The 21,329-nt window shown below is 44.5% G+C and overlaps 1 protein-coding gene and 1 pseudogene across 2 annotated transcripts; both read right to left on the bottom strand.

Annotated features, from left to right (window-relative positions):
* Positions 1-2,321: 2,321 nt before the first annotated feature.
* Positions 2,322-15,115, bottom strand: LOC147988632 (uncharacterized). Of its 2 annotated transcripts, none has more exons than XM_087544986.1 (5): positions 14,658-15,115; positions 14,427-14,527; positions 13,996-14,146; positions 3,634-3,716; positions 2,322-2,606 (listed from the first exon to the last, which is right to left on the bottom strand). In XM_087544986.1, exons 1-3 carry the CDS (start codon positions 14,911-14,913, stop codon positions 14,138-14,140), a joined length of 366 nt encoding a protein of 121 aa, XP_087401112.1. In that variant the 5' UTR covers positions 14,914-15,115; the 3' UTR covers positions 2,322-2,606; positions 3,634-3,716; positions 13,996-14,137. The 2 variants fall into 2 exon arrangements, with proteins under 2 accessions (XP_087401112.1, XP_087401111.1); XM_087544985.1 differs by having other exon boundaries at positions 2,323-2,601.
* A 1,305-nt stretch (positions 15,116-16,420) lies between these two features.
* On the bottom strand, positions 16,421-20,814 carry LOC147988631 (uncharacterized; annotated as a pseudogene).
* Between the last annotated feature and the right edge of the window lie 515 nt (positions 20,815-21,329).

Here is a 21,329-nt window from a genome sequence, read left to right as displayed (position 1 = left end):
TTCGCATCACTGATGGTGGCGGTTTCCCGTAGGATGCAGCCTATTTGATTGCCGTAGCATGCACGCGCTTTCGCAGACTCTTTTGGCTCAAAATTGCCGTCTTCTACCTCCATGACCACCAGTCTAGTAGCGACGAGTTGGTTTGGGCGCCGTTGCCTCTTTGGTTTTGGTTCTATACCCGCTTCGCCAGTCTCGGTGCCGGTCTCGGCACCGGTGTCAGTCTCAACGCCGGTCTCGATGTCGGTCTCAGTCTCAGATGTGACAGGTGGGCCCTGCAACAACCATTGCTCATCGAGAAGGTTCAAATAGGCGTCTACCGCCGCGTAGATGTTGCAATCACCGGAACCATGTGCTTCATCGTTGCTAGCCATGTTTCCTACAATTAAATCTAGTTAATTAATTCTAGACCTCATAAAATGAATAATGACATAAAAGGGCCAATGTTTTGTAGGAATGTTGATTCATTCCCGTTGCGGCAAATCCCGGCCACTCGATATGTCCTAGTTTGTAGCACAGGTCATGCCAAAATTCACGAAAAATTCGGCATGACCTTTGCTACAAACTGGACAAATAGAGCGCTTGAAATTTGCCAGAATGGAAATGAATCAACATTCCGGCAAAACGTAGGCCACTCGGAATCATTCCCTGCAAACAACAAAAGGCCACTTGGGCACAATTGAACCACTTCAATGTTGCATATAACAGGACCACTTAAGAACATGTACACGAGAAACTACAATAGTAGATAAACATGAGCAAACACTATTGAGGAATTTGCATATAACATGACCACTTCAAATTTACATCTCTTAGTGTTTGACACTTCAAGAAAATCTACACAAATCTCATTCTCTCTCAAACTCAATTCAAAAACCAAATATAGATGGATGAACCCTAGAAACCTAGAACCTTTACATATTTTTGTCCTAATAAAAATTATGTCCTAATAAGAATTATGAACCCTAGAACTCAATTTTTGTCCTAATAAAAATTATGAACCCTAGAACTCAAATTATGCCCTAATTTTTTGTCCTAATAAAAATTCACTAAAAATTAAGAACCTACTGGACTTGCAGCACTAATAGAAATTTATATTTTTATATTAATTTTTTCTCTAAACTAAATCCTACTACCCTAGTTAACATCTAGTTAAACCTTACTTTCCTAACACTTGTAATTAAACCCTACAGCCCTAACCCTACTGCCCTAGTTAAACATATACATTTTTCCTAAAAATTATATTTAGTTAACTATCGAACTAAATTTTACTCTAAACTAAACCCTACTGCCCTAATTAACATCTAGTTAAAGAAACTCAATTCAAAAACTAAACCCTACTAAACTAATTAACATCTACATTATCTACTACTTAACATCTATTATTACCCTAACTAAAAAACTTCTACTATTAACCCTACTGCCCTAGTTAACTAGTACCACCACTACTACTAATTAACATCTACTACTAGTACTAAAAACATTATCTATGAACCCTACTACTAATTAACATCTACTACCACTACTCCAGGATGCTACTAACGCGACACTATGATCAGAAACCCTTCGAGAAACTGTGTGTGATGCCATAATCGCAAACGGTGCTGTGTGAAAACTGTCAAAAAAAGTGAAAACGTTTGTGATGGAGGATGCATCAAACACAGTTCAGATTTTAGTTGCGTGTGCGATACAGGGCATACGGTTTAGTCCAATGAACTCTTTGCAATGAGGCGGAACAAAAGAAACGGGCAGCCTGATGAAGGCGTGTGCGATATAGAGCATACGGTTCACTCGGATGAACTGTTTGTGTTTAGGCAACACAAAAAAAACGGGCAGCCAGATGAAGGTGTGTGCGATATCACTACAAGAAATCTGTTAATACATGACGGATCCAGTCCGTCACAGACCAGTACAAAACCATCACAAATGTGCATGCATGACGGATTCGAAATCCGTTATGTATATCGCGTCATAATTTGACTTCGTACCTTCCATGACGATTTTGTGCCGTCACAGCTCTGCCCTAGGCCCGCCCAGCCCGAACTAAGCCCAAGCTTTGGTGACAGAACAAGCCCTCATGGAACCAGATGACATGGCAACTTATGTGGCTTTGACGTGGCAGCCCAAGGCCCATCAGTTTTCGTTCTATAGATTTTCAACCGAATATCTCATTTTTACATTAAGCCAATTAGAAGTTTGTCACTTTTGGCCAATAGTTTTTGTGTTTTTCCTTTTTACCCACATCAGGTGGAAATCAAAGTAAGGTATTTTCTATCTAATTTTCAAGCTTAGTATTCAATCAGGGCCATAAACCAAAAAGAATTTTCACATAGCAGCCAAAGCTTATTACAATCACATTACTCTTTAGATGACCCAGCAAAAGATATTTACATAGTTGTATAATTTTCACATAGCAGCTGAAGCTTATTAGCATCAGGCTACTGTTTAGATGACCCAGCAATTACACATTTACATAGATGGCTCACGGAGGATTTACAAACATCATTAGTACAACACTTTGCGTTTTCTTGTAACTGTTCTGAAACAGGAGCCTTGGATTTATGTGTACTGTATTCACTTGCAAAAACCTTATATACCAGTGACCTGCACTATACAATCACAAAAAGAACGAAGTTAGTCACCATGAGGACAAATTTATATAAGTGCAAAGAATTATTAGCTAGGAAAATATGGATGCTCGGGGCAAGGCGTAGATACAAACAATGGCTAAACTATTTTAAGAGGACTAAGATGACAAATCTTCGAGCAATACAGATATCTAATTTTGAAAGTACAAGTTGTTGTACTTCCGTTTACTTAAGTCGCAATGAAAGATCAAAACAACATGAGGAAAAACAAATGCAACATTGGAAGTTTGGCAATAGGAAGGTGCACATCAATCTTTTGTATATGAATAGCTGCAAGGATGTCGGGCAGCAATAACACCATTGCCACTCGGAAGTGTGCATATCATCAAACTCTAAATCTGGTTTATCAATGAATACAGCTCGGTATTCAGGTACCGATCAATCAATATCACAATAATACGTATGATGGCTACTTTCACCACATAACACATAGAAATTTTACACATAATATAGAACAGAGAAGCAGTGTAATTGCAGGCCTAGTTAACAAACAATCTTACTCTTAGTCACTCGATCGAGTGAGATAATAAACTACTTTAATATCAAAACTCTAAACAGAACATGACGGCCAGTTAATACCGTAACAGAAATCATGTCTCCAAAGCATATTTTAACAGAACGGATATTGCAATATATAATCATATAAAGCGAACAAGTCGATATTGCAGTTAACATGCTTTGACTGCTCAGAATAGATCTTTTTCAAGGACCTAGAATATGACTAATTATTATAACAGAACGATATTGCAATATATAATCATATAAAGCGAACAAGTCGATATTGCCGTAACATGCTTTGACTGCTCACAATAGATTTAACAGAACGGATATTGCAATATATAATCATATAAAGCAAACAAGTCGATATTGCAATTAACATGCTTTGACTGCTCCACAATAGATCATTTTCAAGGATCTAGAATATGACTAATTATTATATACTTGATTGAGTAAAATTTCCACGGGGAGGACGATTTTGTGCGCCTACCTTGAGAGTTGCAGAAAGGAGCCATGCTCACCCACCATGCCCACCGCCAACAACCATGTGCAGAGGAGAAACAAATATACTCACTGTATACATCAAAATAAAGCAATAGTATTGTTTATTCATGTAAGTAAGATTAGCACTGGAATGAATCAATAAGGGTACAGACTTCACTGTATACATTGTTTTTTGAAGTATTTTATACCACAGCTTTATCACACAAGAATTCCTCGACTTCTCTCTAGAGTCGACACACTATGTTATCCACTACTGAAGTTGTACTATTTCAGCAAGCAAGCAGAGAATGTTTGAAGAAGCACATATATGTAGAAAAACACAAGAAAAACAGAGGCATATGGACGTCTTTGGGACTCTCCACTGCTCTAGCTACAACTACCCATGCAAGACCACCATAGCTAAGTGCAGAGATTCATGCATTTCGGTTAACAGCAGAAGAGAGGATGCCTTTAATCAGGCAAATGTTGTATTTAGGCATTCTTATCTCCTGTTCTGTGAGAACATATACATAGATGACAGAAACTACATACTGGGTGGTATACGTTGCCTAATTCCAGCCCATATCGAGCCTACCACCACAATTTGCTAAGAAACTACATGTACGACAGAGCCTAACAGTTGTGCTGGAGATGCACCAATTAACAATGTATACCATCAAAAGCATGTACCTATAAATAGTACTACATGTATAATAGAGCTGCCTTGTGTGTCTTACTGTATTATTTAATATCGACAAAGAGACGAGCATGAACCTCAGGGCTTGACAATGGTGAAGGCCGCCACTGCAGTCACGCAGTAGCACTAGGCCACGGCGTCGAGGAAGCCAACAGGAGAGGTGGGCCAGGCGCTGGTGACCAGTGGCGACTAGGGTTCGCTGCTGCTCCAGCAAGCCGTCGCACGGCCGCTCAGCTCCGACAAGGCCGACATCGGGCTTGAGCTCTGTGCCGGATCTGCGCGTGCCCAAGTTGCAGCTGCCATTGCTCCTGTGGGCGCTGTCGCCGTCGAACTCCCTAGATCAGAACCACAAGCGGGATGGGGGAGGGAGGGTAACCAGTGGGAGTGGTACTGGAGGATGTACGGGAGAGTCTCGGTAAGAGGGAGGGCGCAGGTGGGGAGATGGAGGAAGGAGAGACCGCCGGAACGGTGGGGCTGCAGAGGAGGGGTAGTGGAGGGGATTGAGGAAGAGGGATAAGATTCTAGGGGCGGCGGCGGAGGTAGAAGAGATTGTGGAAGGGAGTGCGCTAGGGTTAGGTCGGTTTTATACATGAATGGTTTGGGCGGGCTCAAGTGGGCTGCGGGCGGGCTGCAGGGCTGTACTAGACCGTCGGTGACGGTTTTCGAAATTGTCACCAGAAATCTGTCATGAATTAACAGGTTTCTTGTAGTGTATACATAATACGGTTCACTCGGATGAACTGTTTGTGATTAGGCAACACAAAAGAAACGGTCAGCCAGATCAAGGTGTGTGTGATTGAGGACATACGCTTCAGAAGGATTAACTGTTTGCGATTAGGCAACATAACAGAAATGGGCAACCCAGATCAAAGTGTCAGCGATTGATGGCATACACTTCACATGGATGAACTGTTTGCGATTAGCCACAACAAACTGTAATAGTTAGATAGATCAACGTGTGTGCGCTAGACGGGCACACCCATTCTAATTAAAAGACGTGTGATGACATTGCCTACTCTGGTGCACCCTATGGTGCAAACGCCACGTACGCGGCCGAGAAGGCATACGTGCCCACGTTACGCCTTCTGGGAATAGTGCCGCACTTATAACCGTCAGTAAATTTTGAGCATGCGTCCCGTCACATTCCAAATTGCAAACCTGTTCACATCGATCAAAATCTAAACTGTTTCCCACTTAGGGGCGTATTACTATGCGGTTATAAATACTACTACTTCAAGATGACTGCACATTCCTCCTCAACTCTTCATCCACAAAAAGTCAAAAACAAACAAGTCATTCATCATCGTTCCCCTGTGTCCGCCATGGCCAGCATGAGTTCTGGGTCGAGAGATTGCGACCAGGGAGAGGCGAGCCTGGAAGTGGGAGCACGAGAGATGTCCCGCCTCGCCGTGATAGCAGCCAACATGTCCCTCCGCATGGTCGTAGCAGCAGAGAGGTCCCGCCGCACCGCCAAAGTAGCACGGAGGACTCACCGCACCGTCGATGCAGCAGACTGGTCCGGCCGCGCCGCGAAAGCAGAAGAGATGTTCCGACGCGCCCCGAATGCAGCAGAGATGTCCTTCCTTGCCGCGACGGCCTGGGAAAATGCCTCGCGGGCAGGCGAGGACTCTTACAGGCGCATGCGTGCCCTCGTCCATAGGAAGATGAATCAGATCTCCAGGTGGGCGAGGTTGTAGGATGACCTGCAAGCCTCATTTGAACAGTCTACCGACGTCATCCGGCAACAAAATGAGAGCAATGCGAAGCTCCGAGCTGAGCATGACCTGCTGAGGGCGAAGATCGTCGGAAGTGCGGAGCAGCAGGAGCAGACCACTGCCTTGTTGAAGAGGACCGGCGTCATCGTCGAGAAACTTATATACGAGAATAACAAGCTACGCATTGAGTGCAGAAGGCTAGTGGAGGAATCGGTGGATGCTCTCAAGCAACATCTTGAGGACAAGAAAGAGCTAGTCGCCGCTCGCCGCGGAGACTAGTTCCCGCGGCCTGCAGCAACGCATCAAGAAAGTAGAGATCATCGAGTCAGATCGTTGTCTTCCTTCTTCTTTTGCCCTTGTATTTCGGGCGTTGCCGCATTTGGCTTTTTTAATTATGTTTCTAAATATGTAAGACAATTATTATCCACTGTCATCGTCCTTATATTCATCATGCTTGCTATAAGTGCAGTCAATGCTATATAGGTCCATCGAATCTTACATCAAGATTCGTGCAAAACTTTTTTTTTCAGATTTTAGTTTTTCTCTCTTAAATCTCAGTCCAGTGAGACATATAGCCATGTCGTAGAATAGGTGCTCGGGCGCCATTAATGTAGACATTGGGAGGGAGGTGCGTGGCGGGTAGCGGTCAAAGGGCTCTCCTCCCGATGAGCACGCGCAAGGGTCTGATCGCACGCCTCCCGTACTCAAATAGCTACCCCGCACGACACCTCCTAGCCAATAAAAAGGGACGCGTGGCCGCACGTAATTGGTAAGTCGAACACCCATGATTTCAATAATACTTGTGTTTCCGATTTGTAACGTGACAACACTTGTTCCAAAATGACTTTGTTGATTGTTAATGTGTGGGCCTTCGCAAATCGGACAGAAAAATTATCACAGCATGTTGGTGCCATGTCATGAGACCATGCCAAGTTTTATGATTTTCAGGCGTGTTTTGGAATTACAACAATTAAAAAACCAAGTTTCTCAATCTTTTCGGCCGAGCCACGATGCCCAGATGTTTGAATTTCACTCACATCTCTTGCATGGGACCTAGAAATTCACCCAAGAACACACATGTGATTTTTCAAACAACTTTGGTACACTGGAGCATGTGCTTGTAGTTCAAATTTGAATTATGCACATTAAATGTCCAGAAACTCAATTAATGTATAAAAAGGCCAAACGAACCCAGAATAATTTCAAAATTTAGCATGGTACTTCTATTTGGTCTAATCTGGCTGGGTAAAAAAATAAGACGGGAGAAGACAGTGTACGTATGTCGTTTCGCACATGGAGGTGACACGTTACATCTCGGAACCACGAGCCTTCTTGAGGGAAGCCCCGGTTTGTAAGCTTACACCAAAGCTTATCCTAATTCAGCCAAAAAAATTACCGCAACATGTTGGTGCCATGTCATGACACCATGCCAAGTTTCATGATTTTCAGGCGTGTTTTGGAATTACAGGACTAAAAAACCAAATTTCTCAATATTTCCGGCCGGGCAACGACGCCCAGATGTTTGAATTTCACTCTCATCTCTTGCATGGGACCTAGAAATTCACCCAAGGACACATATGTGATTTTTCAAACAATTTTGGTGCACTGGAGCATGTGCTTGTAGTTCAAATTTGAATTATGCACATTAAATGCCCAGAAACTCAATTAATATATAAAAAAGTCGAAACGAGCCCGGAATAATTCCAAAATTTAGCACGGTACTTCTATTTGGTCTAATCTGGCTGTGTAAAAAAATAAGGAGTGACAAGGCAGTGTACGTATGTTGTTTCGCACACAGAGGTGACACGCTCCCTCTCAAAACCACGAGCCTTCTTGAGGAAAGCTCCGGTTTGCAAGAAGCTTACATCAAAGCTTGTCCCAATTCGGCCAAACAAATTATCGCAGCATGTCCGTGCCATGTCAGGACACCATGCCAAGTTTCATGATTTTCAGGCGTGTTTTGGAATTACAGAAATTAAAAAACCAAGTTTCTCAATATTTCCGGCCGAGCCACGACGCCCAGATGTTTGAATTTCACTCCAATCTTTTGCATGGGACCTAGAAATTCACCCAAGGACACACATGTGATTTTTCAAACAACTTTGGTGCACTGGAGCCTGTGCTTGTAGTTCAAATTTGAATTATGCATATTAAATGCCCTAAAACTCAATTAATGTATAAAAAAGGCGAAACGAGTCCGGAATAATTCTAAAATTTAGCATGATACTTCTATTTGGTTTAATCTGCCTGTGCAAAAATATTAAGGCGGAAGAAGACAGTGTACGTATGTCGTTTCGCACACGGAGGTGACACGTTCCCTCTCGGAACCACGAGCCTTCTTGAGGGAAGTTCCGGTTTGCAAGAAGCTTACACCAAAACTTGCCCCAATTCGGCCAACAAAATTACCGTAACATGTTCGTGCCATGTCATGAGACCATGCCAAGTTTCATGATTTTCAGCCGTGTTTTGGAATTACAGAAATTAAAAACCAGGTTTCTCAATCTTTCTGGCCGAGCCACGACGCCCAGATGTTTAAATTTCACTCTCATCTCTTGTATGTGACCTAGAAATTCACCTAAGGACACACATGTGATTTTTTCAAACAACTATGATGCACTGGAGCACGTGCTTGTAGTTCAAATTTGAATTATGCACATTAAATGTTCAGAAACTCAAGTAATGTATTAAAAAGGTGAAACGAATACAGAATAATTCCAAAATTTAGCACGATAATTGCAAAAAAATTAAGGCGGGAGAAGGCAGTGTACGTATGTCGTTTCGCACACGGAGGTAACACGTTCCCTCTCGAAACCAGGAGCCTTTTTGAGAGAAGCTCCGGTTTGCAAAAATCTTACACCAAAGCTTGTTCCAATTTGGCCAAAAAATTTACCGCAACATGTTGGTGCCATGTCATAAGACCATGCCAAGTTTCATGATTTTTAGTCGTGTTTTGGATTTACAGGAATTAAAAAACTAAGTTTCTCAATCTGTCCGGCCGAGCCACGACGCCTAGATGTTTAAATTTTATTCTCATTTCTTGCATGGGACCTATAAATTCATCCAAAGACACACATGTGATTTTCTAGCAAACTTTGGTGCATTGGAGCATGTGCTTGTAGTTCAAATTTGAATTATGTACATTAAATGCCAAAAAACTCAATTAATGCATAAAAATGCCAAACGAATCCGGAATAATTCCAAATTTAAACATGACACTCATGTACTAGTTGCATGTTCACTATACGTAAATGTTCTAGCAATTCAAACACCATCCTTTCCCTCCATAACACCATTTTGTCTTTAAAAACATAATAAAAAAAATCAGGTATACCACAAACAATTTACTAGAAAGAATCGTGTGGGATGCGATATAAAATATCTTGGCGCACCGTCTTGTCTGGCTTACGCAGGAAGCTTCGTCGTCTACAGTCCACCGCACCCGCTTGAACCACACTTACGCGCCAGTTTCTCGCGGCACCGAGTGAATTTTTTTTGCCACCACGGAAATATCTATCTCCCCGCCCCCCCTCCTACCAAAAGCCACATTTTCACTGTTCCTCCTTGCTTTTCAAGTTCAAACCTTCACTGCTGCTTACTGGCAGCTCGGCCTCCTCGCCGGCGACCCTTCTTCTTGCAGCACCGCCTCCTCGTCGGCTACCCTTCTTGCAGCGTCGCCTCCTCGCTGCCGGCCCTTCTTCTTGCTGCGCGACCTCATCGATATGGTCAGGTGATCAACACCCCACCCACACCATCCTCCTTTCTCGTCCCACATGCCCCGACTGACGGAGCGACACATTCCACCGAAATCACTGCCGCCTCCTCCAATTAAGTGCCGCCCACAACCATTTTACACGCAGTATAACGTGGAGCCGAGTAGCATGCGGCCGCACGCGCGAACGAGGTCACTATGGCCGACATTCGTGTCGACCACCAGATCTTGGAGGAGCACCTCGTCTTCGAGGCCACCGTCGACACTGTCGCGCGGTTGTCTACTTTAAAATACAGTTCGTGATGTTTTCTCGAGGCCACCGCCAGTGCCTTCTAGTGATTTGTCCTCTGTAATGTTAATATGCAATCTGATGTTCAGTTAACAGTTTGGTGCTCTAAAATGTAATGTTCAGTTAACACTTTGGTCCAACAATTGCTACACTTCATAGTACTATTCTCAAGCATTCTTTGTTTTGTTAACTGTCTTATCTTCTAGTACATGTTTCTATTTTGCAATGTCGTGCTCAGTTAACTATTTTGGTTCATTTGGCCTGATGTCCATTTAACTATTTGGTTCAGTTCTGCAATTTGATTTTCATTTGCTGTGGGTACAATTTTGTATTGTTATGCATGTGACACCAATCGAATTTGGCTGTACTCAATACATATTCTACATGTTCTACTGATAGTATGACAACTCTCAGTTAACCTGATCAAGATCTTCCTTATGTGTGTTGCAGGGAAATAATGGGAGACACTGCGGTTTATCATCGAGGTTTGTTCAAGCAGGGTCCTTTGGCTAATAGCACATTATTGTGCAGTTGCAGGAATCATTCTAATATTTAGGTTTCTTACAATTTGGTCTTGCACATGTAGGTCCTGCTGTCAGAGGCTTAGACCCATTGTTCGACCCATTTTGCATATGAGGAAATGAGATGTCCATGAATATTAGTCAAGTCAAGAAACTCAGAAAGATTGTTAGGATGAAGAAATTTGCGACGAATAACAGCAAGATCTTTGTTTGCACAATGAAGAAGACATCAGTCAACTATAGGATGGTACCAACTATTTTACCTTGTTTTTACCCATTGCGCCATTTCAAAATTTACAACAGCGATTTATGCATAGCTTTGTTTTCAGTACTTTTCAAAGCAGTTCACCGATGATTACCTCTTAAACCACCTGCATGGTCAAGAGGCAAGAAAGGTATTCATTCAACACCCATGATACAATATTGAAGTCTTGCTGAAGAGGACGAAGGTTTGGCGGGCAATTATCCATAGCCACTAGCCTAAAGTTGCAAGGACATTTAACATCACTGAAGGCTCAATATTTGCCTTCCGCTTCTGTAGTTTCCCAGATGAGATTCATCTGTCTCTTTACCGTGTATGATGCTACTTTCCAAAGGTTTTTGATGCTGCATGTGAAACTTGGTGCTGTTGTGTAATAGCGTAACTGAGTGCCGAAACTATCTGATGTAATTCGATTATGAAATCCTGGTTGCTTTCATACGGATATGAAATATCTGGCGTGTTTTATAAGAAATGTCAGTTTGATTAGTACATGGATTATCAATAATAGGCTAATTACCCTCCTTATTGGGGTTTTCTATTGCAAACGGTTACTCAGACAGCACCGTGGGCAATGAACTCAAACAACCCACATGGTTTCTAGAAAGTAGACGTGTTCGATCAACTAATAATCGCACATGGCTTTCGGCAGCGAACTGTTTGCGTTAGGCCACCTCGCACACATGTTTCCACACAAAGAACTGTGTGGGATGTACATACCTACGGAAATGATTTTCTGAGATTCACCGTGTGGGATGTACATACCTACGGAAATGATTTCTGGGATTCACTGTGTGGGATGAACATACCTACGGAAATGATTTCTGGGATTCACCGTGTGGGATGTATATACCTACGGAAATGATATCTGAGATTCACTGTGTGGGATATACATACCTACAGAAATGATTTCTAGGATTCACCGTGTGGGATGTACATACCTACGGAAATGATTAGGTTTCCATGCCTCGCCTGATCGCACACGACCCCAGCCTGGGTCCCACGAGGGCCTATCCCCGACGATTTCTGGATCGTGTGGGAAGGACCCCCCATCGCCCACACTCACTTGGCGACGGTTCCAAATGCCGTCGCAGAAAGGGGTTTTAAACCGTTTGTTTAGGAGCTCGTTGTACCAGTGTACTACTACTAAAAAACATGGCAGGAAGAACAGGCAAAGAGAGAGGAGGGGTGGGGTGGGGGGGCTTACAGAGAGGGAAGATACGGTAGCGGGGAGGTGCTCGGCGATGGAGGCAGGGGCAGCGAGGGCACGCGGCTCCGTTGGCGGCAACGGAGACAGTGGCGGCGAGGAGCGGACGAGGGAAGCAGTGGCGGCGAGGGAGGCAGGGGTGTCGAGGGCGCACGTCTCCGTTGGCGGCGATGACGCGCGGCACCGGGGGGGCAGGGTCGGCGAGGAAACGACGACGGTGAGGAAGCAGGGGCGGCGAGGGAGCAGGGGCGGCGAGGGAGAGGCAACGATGGAAGAGATCGATGGGGAATTGGGGGAAAGGGCTTAGCAAAAATTTGAGCCCGCGCGGGGTTAAGTCAAAATAACAATAGCGCTGGTAGGCAAAAAGCGCTATAGCTAAGTTAGCTATAGCGCTTTCTATCAAAATGCGCTACTGCTATAGGAAGTAGTTATTTATTTCCCTTTTTCTTTTTATCTAGGGAATGCAGCTATAGCGCGGGCTTATAAAACGGCTACTGCTATAGTAACTACAACGCTTTGTGGCGACAAGCGCTACTGCTATGCCTTTCTCCTTTATTTTTATTTTTCTTTTGTTTATCTTTATATTTTCTTTTTTTTCATTTCTCTTTTTCTACTTTTTTCATTTTCATTTACTTTTCCACTTCTTTTCCATTTTAATTTCTTTTTTTAGCAGTAGCGCTCTATACAAGAAACACGCTACTACAAGGCACTTAGCGGTAGCGTTCTTTTTGCAGCCTCGCTACTACTATTCTTAGCCTACCGGCAATAGTGTGAGAATTATAGTAGTAGCACTTTTACATACAGACGCGCTACTGCTACAACCATAGCTATAGCGCGCTTTATTGATACGTGCTACTACTAAGTAGCAGTATCGCTCTGTTCTAACCAACACTACTGCTATACCTCTGTGTATAAGTTTCAACACTACTACTATACCTCCGTGTATAAGTTTTTTCCTAGTAGTGGCGACTAGTGTAGTTTTGTGTGGGCCTAAAGCCCACATGTCTTAACCAGCTTTTGCGTGGATGCGCACAAAGTCATCCATCTTGTCACACGTGGTGGGCCCCGGTTGCAAATCGTGTTGGCTGAGCGCTCCACGCTGAATTGATTCAATCGCTTGAGCGGGTGAAGGCGAAGGAGTCTTTTCATATATTTCCCCTTACTCTCTTCGTTTTAATTTTCCTCCTATCTATATTTTTTGGGGGCTGCTACGCGTCGGCCGGCGGATCTTTTTAAAAGATCCGCCGCCTCGCGAGCCGTTAGTTAAGACAAAATCAAGTGGCTGGATGTCTTTTTCTTCTTTGCAACAATGGTCTTGTTGCGGAAACTCTTGTAACAAAAATTGTGTTGATGATTTTTTTCCAGCATCGATCGTGTTGCGGGATTTATTTTTTGCAACATAGGTCGTGTTGCAAATTTTTTTCCATCTTTACTTTTTTTTGCAACAAAGATAATGTTGCAGAAAAACTTTGCAACTAAGATGATGTTGCAGAATTTTTTCTCTGTCTTCACCTCTATATGGTGTTATGGAAGAAACTTATGTAACATAACTGATGTTGCAGAAATATTTCTTGCAACAGAGTAGATGTTGCAAAACAAAAACACCACCATCATTCGCTGCGAGCACGTCGGAGGTAGGCCACGTGTTGATAAAAGGAGGCGGCGGACGCCCGCGCTAGATCCGCCGGTTGAGCGATAGCTTCGGTAGATGCCATCAAAATGAAATGTATCAAGGCATGTAGATTTCAGGTTCCGCGTTCAGCCAAAATAATCATGTTGGCGTCAGCATAACCACAAAAACTTCAAGGGCAGAATATATTGGATCTAGGAGCTCAAAAGAACCACTAGGATTGGACTATTTGGGCGTATATCTATCATTAAACCCTGACTGAAACACTTGTAATTAGCTATGCAGTTTAGTCGTCAGGTGAAATAATACAATGAAACTTTGAATTGTTATAATTTGTTTTACCTTCAAGCTGATGCATTACAACATTTGCAAACTCATTCTCCAAGCCCATTGATCCAAGAGCAAGCTCCTGAGTTGCTTTCATTGTAGTGGTCGGCATTCAAAATCAAGTCGCAGGTGAAGTAACATTCTGATCCTCTCTTTATTAGTTGGGCTGCAGAGATGGTTTACAGGGATTCAGCGTTGCATGAAATGTAAATAGAGGACATGGAGACCAATACGAACATGAAATGCAGATAGAGGACATGGAGACCAAAATGAAATCAAGCATTGGTGACATAATTTATGCACAGACTGAACCATTTATTGTAATAACAATAGAACAAGTAGATACGGTATAATATATATAGTTCATGCACGGACTGAACCATTCATCATAACAACAATGAAAGTAAGACTAATCACTCTTTAATGCAGATTCAAATCATACTCACCTGCAGCCCAGCCACTGTTGTGCTTAAATGGTTGTAGAAGAGGATGCAGAGATACCAGCCGATGCTCTTGTCGACGCTGTCGATCTTCTCAAGCATATAATCTGGACCACCATAGAGTGAATTAGTGATACAACAACATGGACTCATCATCACCATACATAGACATCTCTTCTCTTCCGGCAAACTAGTACTAACTAGAGAGAGAAAGAGAGAGCTTCCTGATGTCGTTACCGCCATAGATGGCTAAGAGAGATTGGGGCACCAGCCACCCGCCAGAAGATAAGGGAGCAGAGGCCGCCCGCCTCATTCCGAACCACCAGGACCGAAGGGACCTTGTACCACTCAGATCTGCTACCATGGGAGCGGGGAAGAGGAAGCTGCGTATGGGTTGGGGGCGGTGGCACCATAGGAGGGAGGTGAGAGGTGGCCTCACCGGGCGCTTGGGCACGAACAAAAAGTGCCGCCGCCGGCAGCTGGCTGAGGGCATCGGCGCCACAGGACCACCTCCGCATGGGAAATCAGCAGCGATGTGGGGATGGTGATGGAGTGGTGGGAGGAAGAGGTGGGCAGAGGGGTGGAAGCGTTGCCGGATGCGAGCGTCGCCGCCGCCGCCGCTCAGATCGGGAGAGGAAGAGATAAGGAAGAGAGGGCAGAGAGATAGCGGGGTGGGTTTTATTTTTTTTGAGCGGATGATGTATTAGGAGGTGGGCTGTGAGGGCGCGCGGCATGGAAATTTCGGATGGGCTTCGCGCTAAGTTTCGTAGGCACGCGCGCGGACGGATATTTTCAGCGCCCAGTTAGCGGCCCACGGTCGGTCGGGAGCATTTGCCGACCGACTGTGTGGCGAGAGTGTACTTATTTCCATCCAACGGTTTGATGCTATATATTTCAGTATTCCTGACCGACAGTTGATTGTTATATGTGAGTAATACTGACCAACAGTATGATAGAAATTTTACAAACAAACAGTCGGTCGATAAAAAAGACTTTTTCCAACACACGTCTATAAGGAATGCAGTGTCGTGGTGTAGTGTTTTCTTGAAAACTGCCTCAACTGTCCTGCCTTTTATTGACTCACCAAATAAATTTATGTTTTATTTGGTAAGTCAATAAGTTGTTATCAAAGTGCTTATCAGAACAAAAAAAATAAATTTTGTTTATAAATCATGGGCAGGATTTGGTAAACTTTTAATCACAGTACAATGGGCAGGGTAAATTACGGGCTGATGTAGTAGAATATTCATATCCTGTTGCGACGCACTGGCAATTATCTAGTTAAGAGAGAGAGAGAGAAACCCACTCCCTTTCTTGCACGACAGCACCTCTCTCCATTGATAACCACAAAAGAAGGGCCCAAGAAATTGCTCAACATATCGTTGTGAACTTATGATCTATATTAGATCCAACTAGATGACTCGTTGCGCCCATGGCGCAAAAAGCGACAGCGATCCACTAATTTAAAATTAACTTAATAGATACTTATATCTTATTATTATATGATACAGGCTAAAAGGAAGTCAAAATAAGTAGGAATAGATTGCATGAAACAGTACAGATCATACCAGTACATGCAGTACAAATTAGCAAGAAAAACAAAATTACAACTGTGCCATTGGGACAAGAGAACCACACACTCTGGACACCTATACACACGCGTCACACATGTAACGTCCGAGGTCACCACGTGGCTGACTGTTTGTCTTGTTCCATCCACCAGTTCACCATCTTCGTCCCGTTCCTTTCCCCATTCTACTCGTACTGAAGTGATAAAGCACCTGGTGGAGGCCGCCGCCGACACTTTGGGCTCCATCTTGGCGGCGGCTGACGCTGCAGCTTGGCGGCAGAGCGGCTCCTGCTGCAGCTCAAAGGTGTTGCGGCTCCATGAGGTGTTGCGGCTCCATCTGCATCTTGGTGGCCCGGCAGCTACCTCTGTAGCTTGGAGCTGCGGAACCGGCAAATGGTGCCACTGTTGCTCGTACCGGCGAGCCAAATCCTCAGTTGCCACCGTCGCTCCCTGCCGTCAGTGGCGTCAGTTTCGGCTGTGCCAGCACTCCCTGAAGCTGGTAACTTTTCACGGCAAGGGATGCTCCAGCACGGCAGCCGCCGTTGCCACTCAGGTAAGAACTAACCTCCTTCAGTGTTTGATGAATCTGCAGATTTTTTGTGTGAGCTCATTGCTACTATGCTAATAGCCAAGTCTCGAGGGCAGTGTTGATACTGAGCTGAGTGATTCAACACAGGAGCACTAATTAGCAGCTGAGACTGCTCCAATCATCCAGCTGGGTATATTGTATAAGATACTTAGTTGAGTGACCGCCTTTAGAAGAGTATTTTCTAACTAAATCATCTGAGTTTACTGTGCTTTCTCTGCAGGAGCAACCTGAAGCCAAAATAACACAAAACTGTATAAACTAAAATAAAAACATGTTCACATGCCTAATAACTTTGAAAGTCCGAGTCCTACTATAACAGTTCAAACAATCAATTGTCAGAAGAGGCTAATTAAGGTACTGGTATAAGGTACTTTAACTTTAACTGGGCACGCATAATACATAATATAGGATTAAAGAATTTAGATAAGATGCCAAGGGTTCTTCAGTCTATGGCACTCACCTGAACACTAAAGCCATGGTTGTCATTGCATAGCTCTAGACTAAATAATAAGAGCATAACCAAAAGATTTACTCCCTGCGTTCCTAAATATAAGTCATTTTAGACATTTCAAATGGACTACAACACATGGGTGTATGTAGACATATTTTAGAGTGTAGATTCACTCATTTTGCTCTGTATGTAGTCACTTGTTGGAATCTCTAGAAAAAGGCTTATATTTGGGAAAGGAGGGAGTATGCATTAGTGCATGAACAAATAAAAAAATAAGCCTATAATATCCCATGCTATATGCACACCAAATGAAGGCCAAACAGAAGATCACCAATAAGGAAAATATTACTATGTGAGTATAATTTTTCAGGAAAACGATAGAATGGTGAGATTGAATAAATACAAGATTAAGAAAGGGGAACATGCAACAACAAAAAGCTTTCGAAAAGCAGTAGTATTTTTACCTCTGTAACAGAGGAAGTACAAAGATGAGTTAGTTTGCATTTCTTCGGATGGCGAATTGCCTGGGAAGAAGGATCAGTAGGTATAATAATGGTGTTACTTTCTTGCGCAAGCGCCAAAACTTCGCCAAAAGTAAAATATATTGGGTGCATTGCACCTTTATTTTCCCTGTAATCCTTGCCTTTGCTTCTAGACTGTATGATGGCGGTGCAATGCGCCGAATATAGAAGTGTACAATATAGAAGTGTACTGCTTCTAGACTGTATGATCAGAAATTCAGTAGCCGCTTAATAGTAAATAGAAGTGTAGTGCTTGCTGCTTATCAGGCTTACTTAGGACTCATAGGCCTTATCTAATCCCTCTCCAAAGCAAACCATCTATTTATGCCAAATAGGCAAGAGGTAGGCAAAGATTCTATATACCTAAGAGTATATGTCAATCTAAACTCAAGTACTGCTCACAAGAAAGCGAGCACGATAACACGTCGTTGCTTGCTCTAATAATAAATAAGTTGTTGGAAAGGAGGGGGAGGCTATTTTATTTATAAAGTTTAGTTTAGTGATTTAGTACAAATAAGGACATGTCCAAACCTGACAGGCACAACAACCTCAAATGCATGGGGTTGGTTTGGTTAAATCAGGATGAGCAGAAATGAAACGCACCATATACATTTTCCATGCTTCAACATATATCCGTGAAAAGCATAGAACTGTTACGCATCCTCATATACTCACTAAAGAAATAGAGAATATAGTAAACTATTTGTATGCATCCACATACAGTCATTAGAAAAACAGAGTAATGTGTGTGTGTTATGTAAGTTAGTTGGCTACCAATCCTACCAACCTTTCTTTAGCATGTTTGGGAAGAATAACACAGCAGGATCGACCAAAGCAATCTTTCGCTTGAGTTGCTTATCCTTGGCCGTTTCCAGAATCCAGGCAGAAAATTATGTACGTATGTGGTGTTTCTCCATAGAAAGGATCTCCTCTGGCGCTGGGGGACATTTGCATTTATCTACTGTCTCTCCTCGGACAGTGCCTCATCAACAGTTGAAACCAGGTCCCCCCCTCCAATTGTTTGTTCCGAATGCAGATCATTCTTGAGAAGCACACGTTAGAAAACTGCAGGTTAGTATGCCTAGACATAATTATTCTGAATGCAAACAGGAAATAAAGAAGAAAGAGAAAGGACTTACTTGCTAACTGGGTGCAATATACTGTTAAGAGATTGCATAGCCTTGCAACCCATGACTTCAGAAAACAGGAATAGCACTGCAGCTGAAGATGGCTGGAAAAAATAAATCTAAGATCATTTACCTACTGGGTGTTCTTGTAGAAGAATACCACTATATATGCACTTGACAACCATAGCAGTTTGGTGCAGAGTCGTATATTAATAAATGGAACATATTTTGATCTTGTGGCATTGCCAATCTTCTACGCCAGAAAGAGGGCACCAAAAAATATTCATGCAGGAGTTGAATGTAGTAAATCTAAGAAGCAGACATAGTGGAAAAGTTAATGAACCATTTGTACTGCTACTCCAGATTGGACCAAGAATCTTATAAATTTAGGAAACTCGCAAACATAAGACCGCATATGGTCTTGCAACTTGCTCTCACTATGGAAGCTAAAACATCAAAATGTATACAGAATATGTTTGTATCTCTAGCATTACTAAATCTGGAACACTCGGCCTAGCTGGACAGAATGCATACCTCTCGTAGACAAATACTACTAGATCACAAGTGCCAAGGATTCTGTTACGGTGCTGCTAGAAGGAGGGCGCAAGAAGGCCGGCCGGGGGCCTTTTGCCCACGGCCGGGCAAGATGGAATGATTTCCTTCTTAATTCTTGTTTGATTAGATTGATACATCTCCTCTCTTTATATAGAGAGGTTTACTTGACTCCCAAGCAAGGCTTACTTGACCCCTAAGAAAGCGACTCTTATCTCTAATTAACCCTAAGACTAACGGGCCCATTAGGCCCATTACATACTCTAACACTACACCCCACCTGGACATACAGCTTGTCCTCAAACTGCAGCCTAACCAACTTATAACCATGACTCGACGCAACCCAAACCTAACACCTAAAAACAAGCCTTTTACATCTCGGCTTGTTTTATTATTCTCAACCTGAAATGGACTGGGACGATTTATTTTGGACCTCTTAACAAAAAGTGGATACCATCCGCACGTCGGACGTGCACGTGTACAGCCACCTGGATCCCATGGACACCATCTGGACAAAAGGAGTGCATGTGTATGGCCACCTGGAAGTGGTCGCAAGAGTGACTACCAGAGGCGCCCTTGCGGCGCCCGGTGACGGAATGCAGTGGTGCTACGTGGAGCGTTGTTGTCGGTGACACCATGCCTTCTTCCTGCCGGACGGCTGTTGGTCTGCACCGCACAAGGAAGAGTGGGGGGCTTGCGATGGAGAATGACGAGGAGGGGTGCGCCCCCCCAATCGCCAATGTCGCAGACTTGGAGGTCGCTGCCCGTGGGGAAAACAGCATGCCCGCTGCCCGTGGGGGAAACCGCATGCCCAAGATCCCCGGCACAGCGGATGAGATCGAGGTCCTTTGCGCAGCGAAGGGCAACTTGGAGGAGCGGCAGCTGCAGACCACACATCTCCCGCACACGTCGACGCGCTAGGAGGCCGCGCGCAGTAGCCTGCAGCCTCACCGCCGCCGACACGTGGCGGGTAGCGATCCAAGACGGAAGCGGTGACGGCGACGGCGGGGACTGGACTTGGTGGAGCGGGACTCCCGCCGGCGCGGTCGATGCGGGGCCGGAGCTAACCGGCGGTGGCGCACCGGGCAGCGGCAGCGGCTGCTGCGGCGGAGCGCCGGGCGCGACGGAGGCCGGCAGGAGCGGTGGCTGCCAGTGTAGCCAGGGCTGGGCGGTGGTGGCGATGGATGGCAGCTGCAGTGGCCCGGCGAGCGCGGCGAAGGCTGCCTGGTGCGGCGGCTGTCACGACAGCCAGGACGGGGCGATGGATGGCAGCTGCAGCGGCTGCTGCAGCGGCTGCTGCAGCAGCCCGGCGAGCGCGGCGGGGGCCGCTTGGTGCGGCGGCTGCCACGGCAGCCACGGCGGCGCGGTGGCGGTGATGGGCGGCGCAGCCGGGTGCGGCCCATAGGACCCGGCCAAGAACAGGTGGATCTCCTGGACCGTCTGTGTTAGGTCCCGCAGCGCCCCGGACACCTCCGGGGTGAGGACGACGGGGGCGTGCGCGACGGAGGATCCCGGCGCGGGCAGGAGCGGGGCGACGGTCGTGACCGGCAGCGGAAGAGACGGGTTAGGCGGCGGTGAAGACATGATCGAACCGAAGCTACCTGATACCAAATTGTTACGGCACTGCTAGAAGGAGGGCGCAAGAAGGCCGGCCGGGGGCCTTTTGCCCACGGCCGGGCAAGATGAAAGGATTTCCTTCTTAATTCTTGCTTGATTAGATTGATACATCTCCTCTCTTTATATAGAGAGGTTTACTTGACTCCCAAGCAAGGCTTACTTGACCCCTAAGAAAGTGACTCTTATCTTTAATTAACCCTAAGACTAACGGGCCCATTAGGCCCATTACATACTCTAACACTTTGTTATTTAGCAATGATCTGACATCACCTTCAGGAATCTCTCCCAGCACAAGTTAGTCCCCTTCAATAAAGCAAAAATATATTGCATCGGATATGAGCATTGCAGAGTAGAAGCATCCAGCATCACCTACAAAATACAAATCACCAAGTATTAGAAAATGATAAATCTGAAAGTTGCAATCATAGTCAAATTAAAAACAACGGAAGTTAATGTCGCCCTATAATATCTCTTCTTCTCCA

Source organism: Triticum urartu, chromosome 1A (genome assembly GCF_056163025.1).
Source record: "Triticum urartu cultivar PI428250 chromosome 1A, HENAU_Tu73, whole genome shotgun sequence".
In the NCBI taxonomy this organism is placed as follows: domain Eukaryota; kingdom Viridiplantae; phylum Streptophyta; class Magnoliopsida; order Poales; family Poaceae; genus Triticum; species Triticum urartu.
Note: the sequence above shows the minus strand (reverse complement) of the source record. Positions and strands in the feature narration are given on the sequence as shown.

Coding starts and splice junctions, on each gene's coding strand:
- LOC147988632 (XM_087544986.1), bottom strand. CDS start 14,913: ATGCCCTCAGCCAGCTGCCGGCGGCGGCACTTTTTGTTCGTGCCCAAG. Junction 14,528..14,657: donor TCTCTTAGCCATCTATGGCG/GTAACGACATCA, acceptor ATGGTGGTCCAG/ATTATATGCTTGAGAAGATC.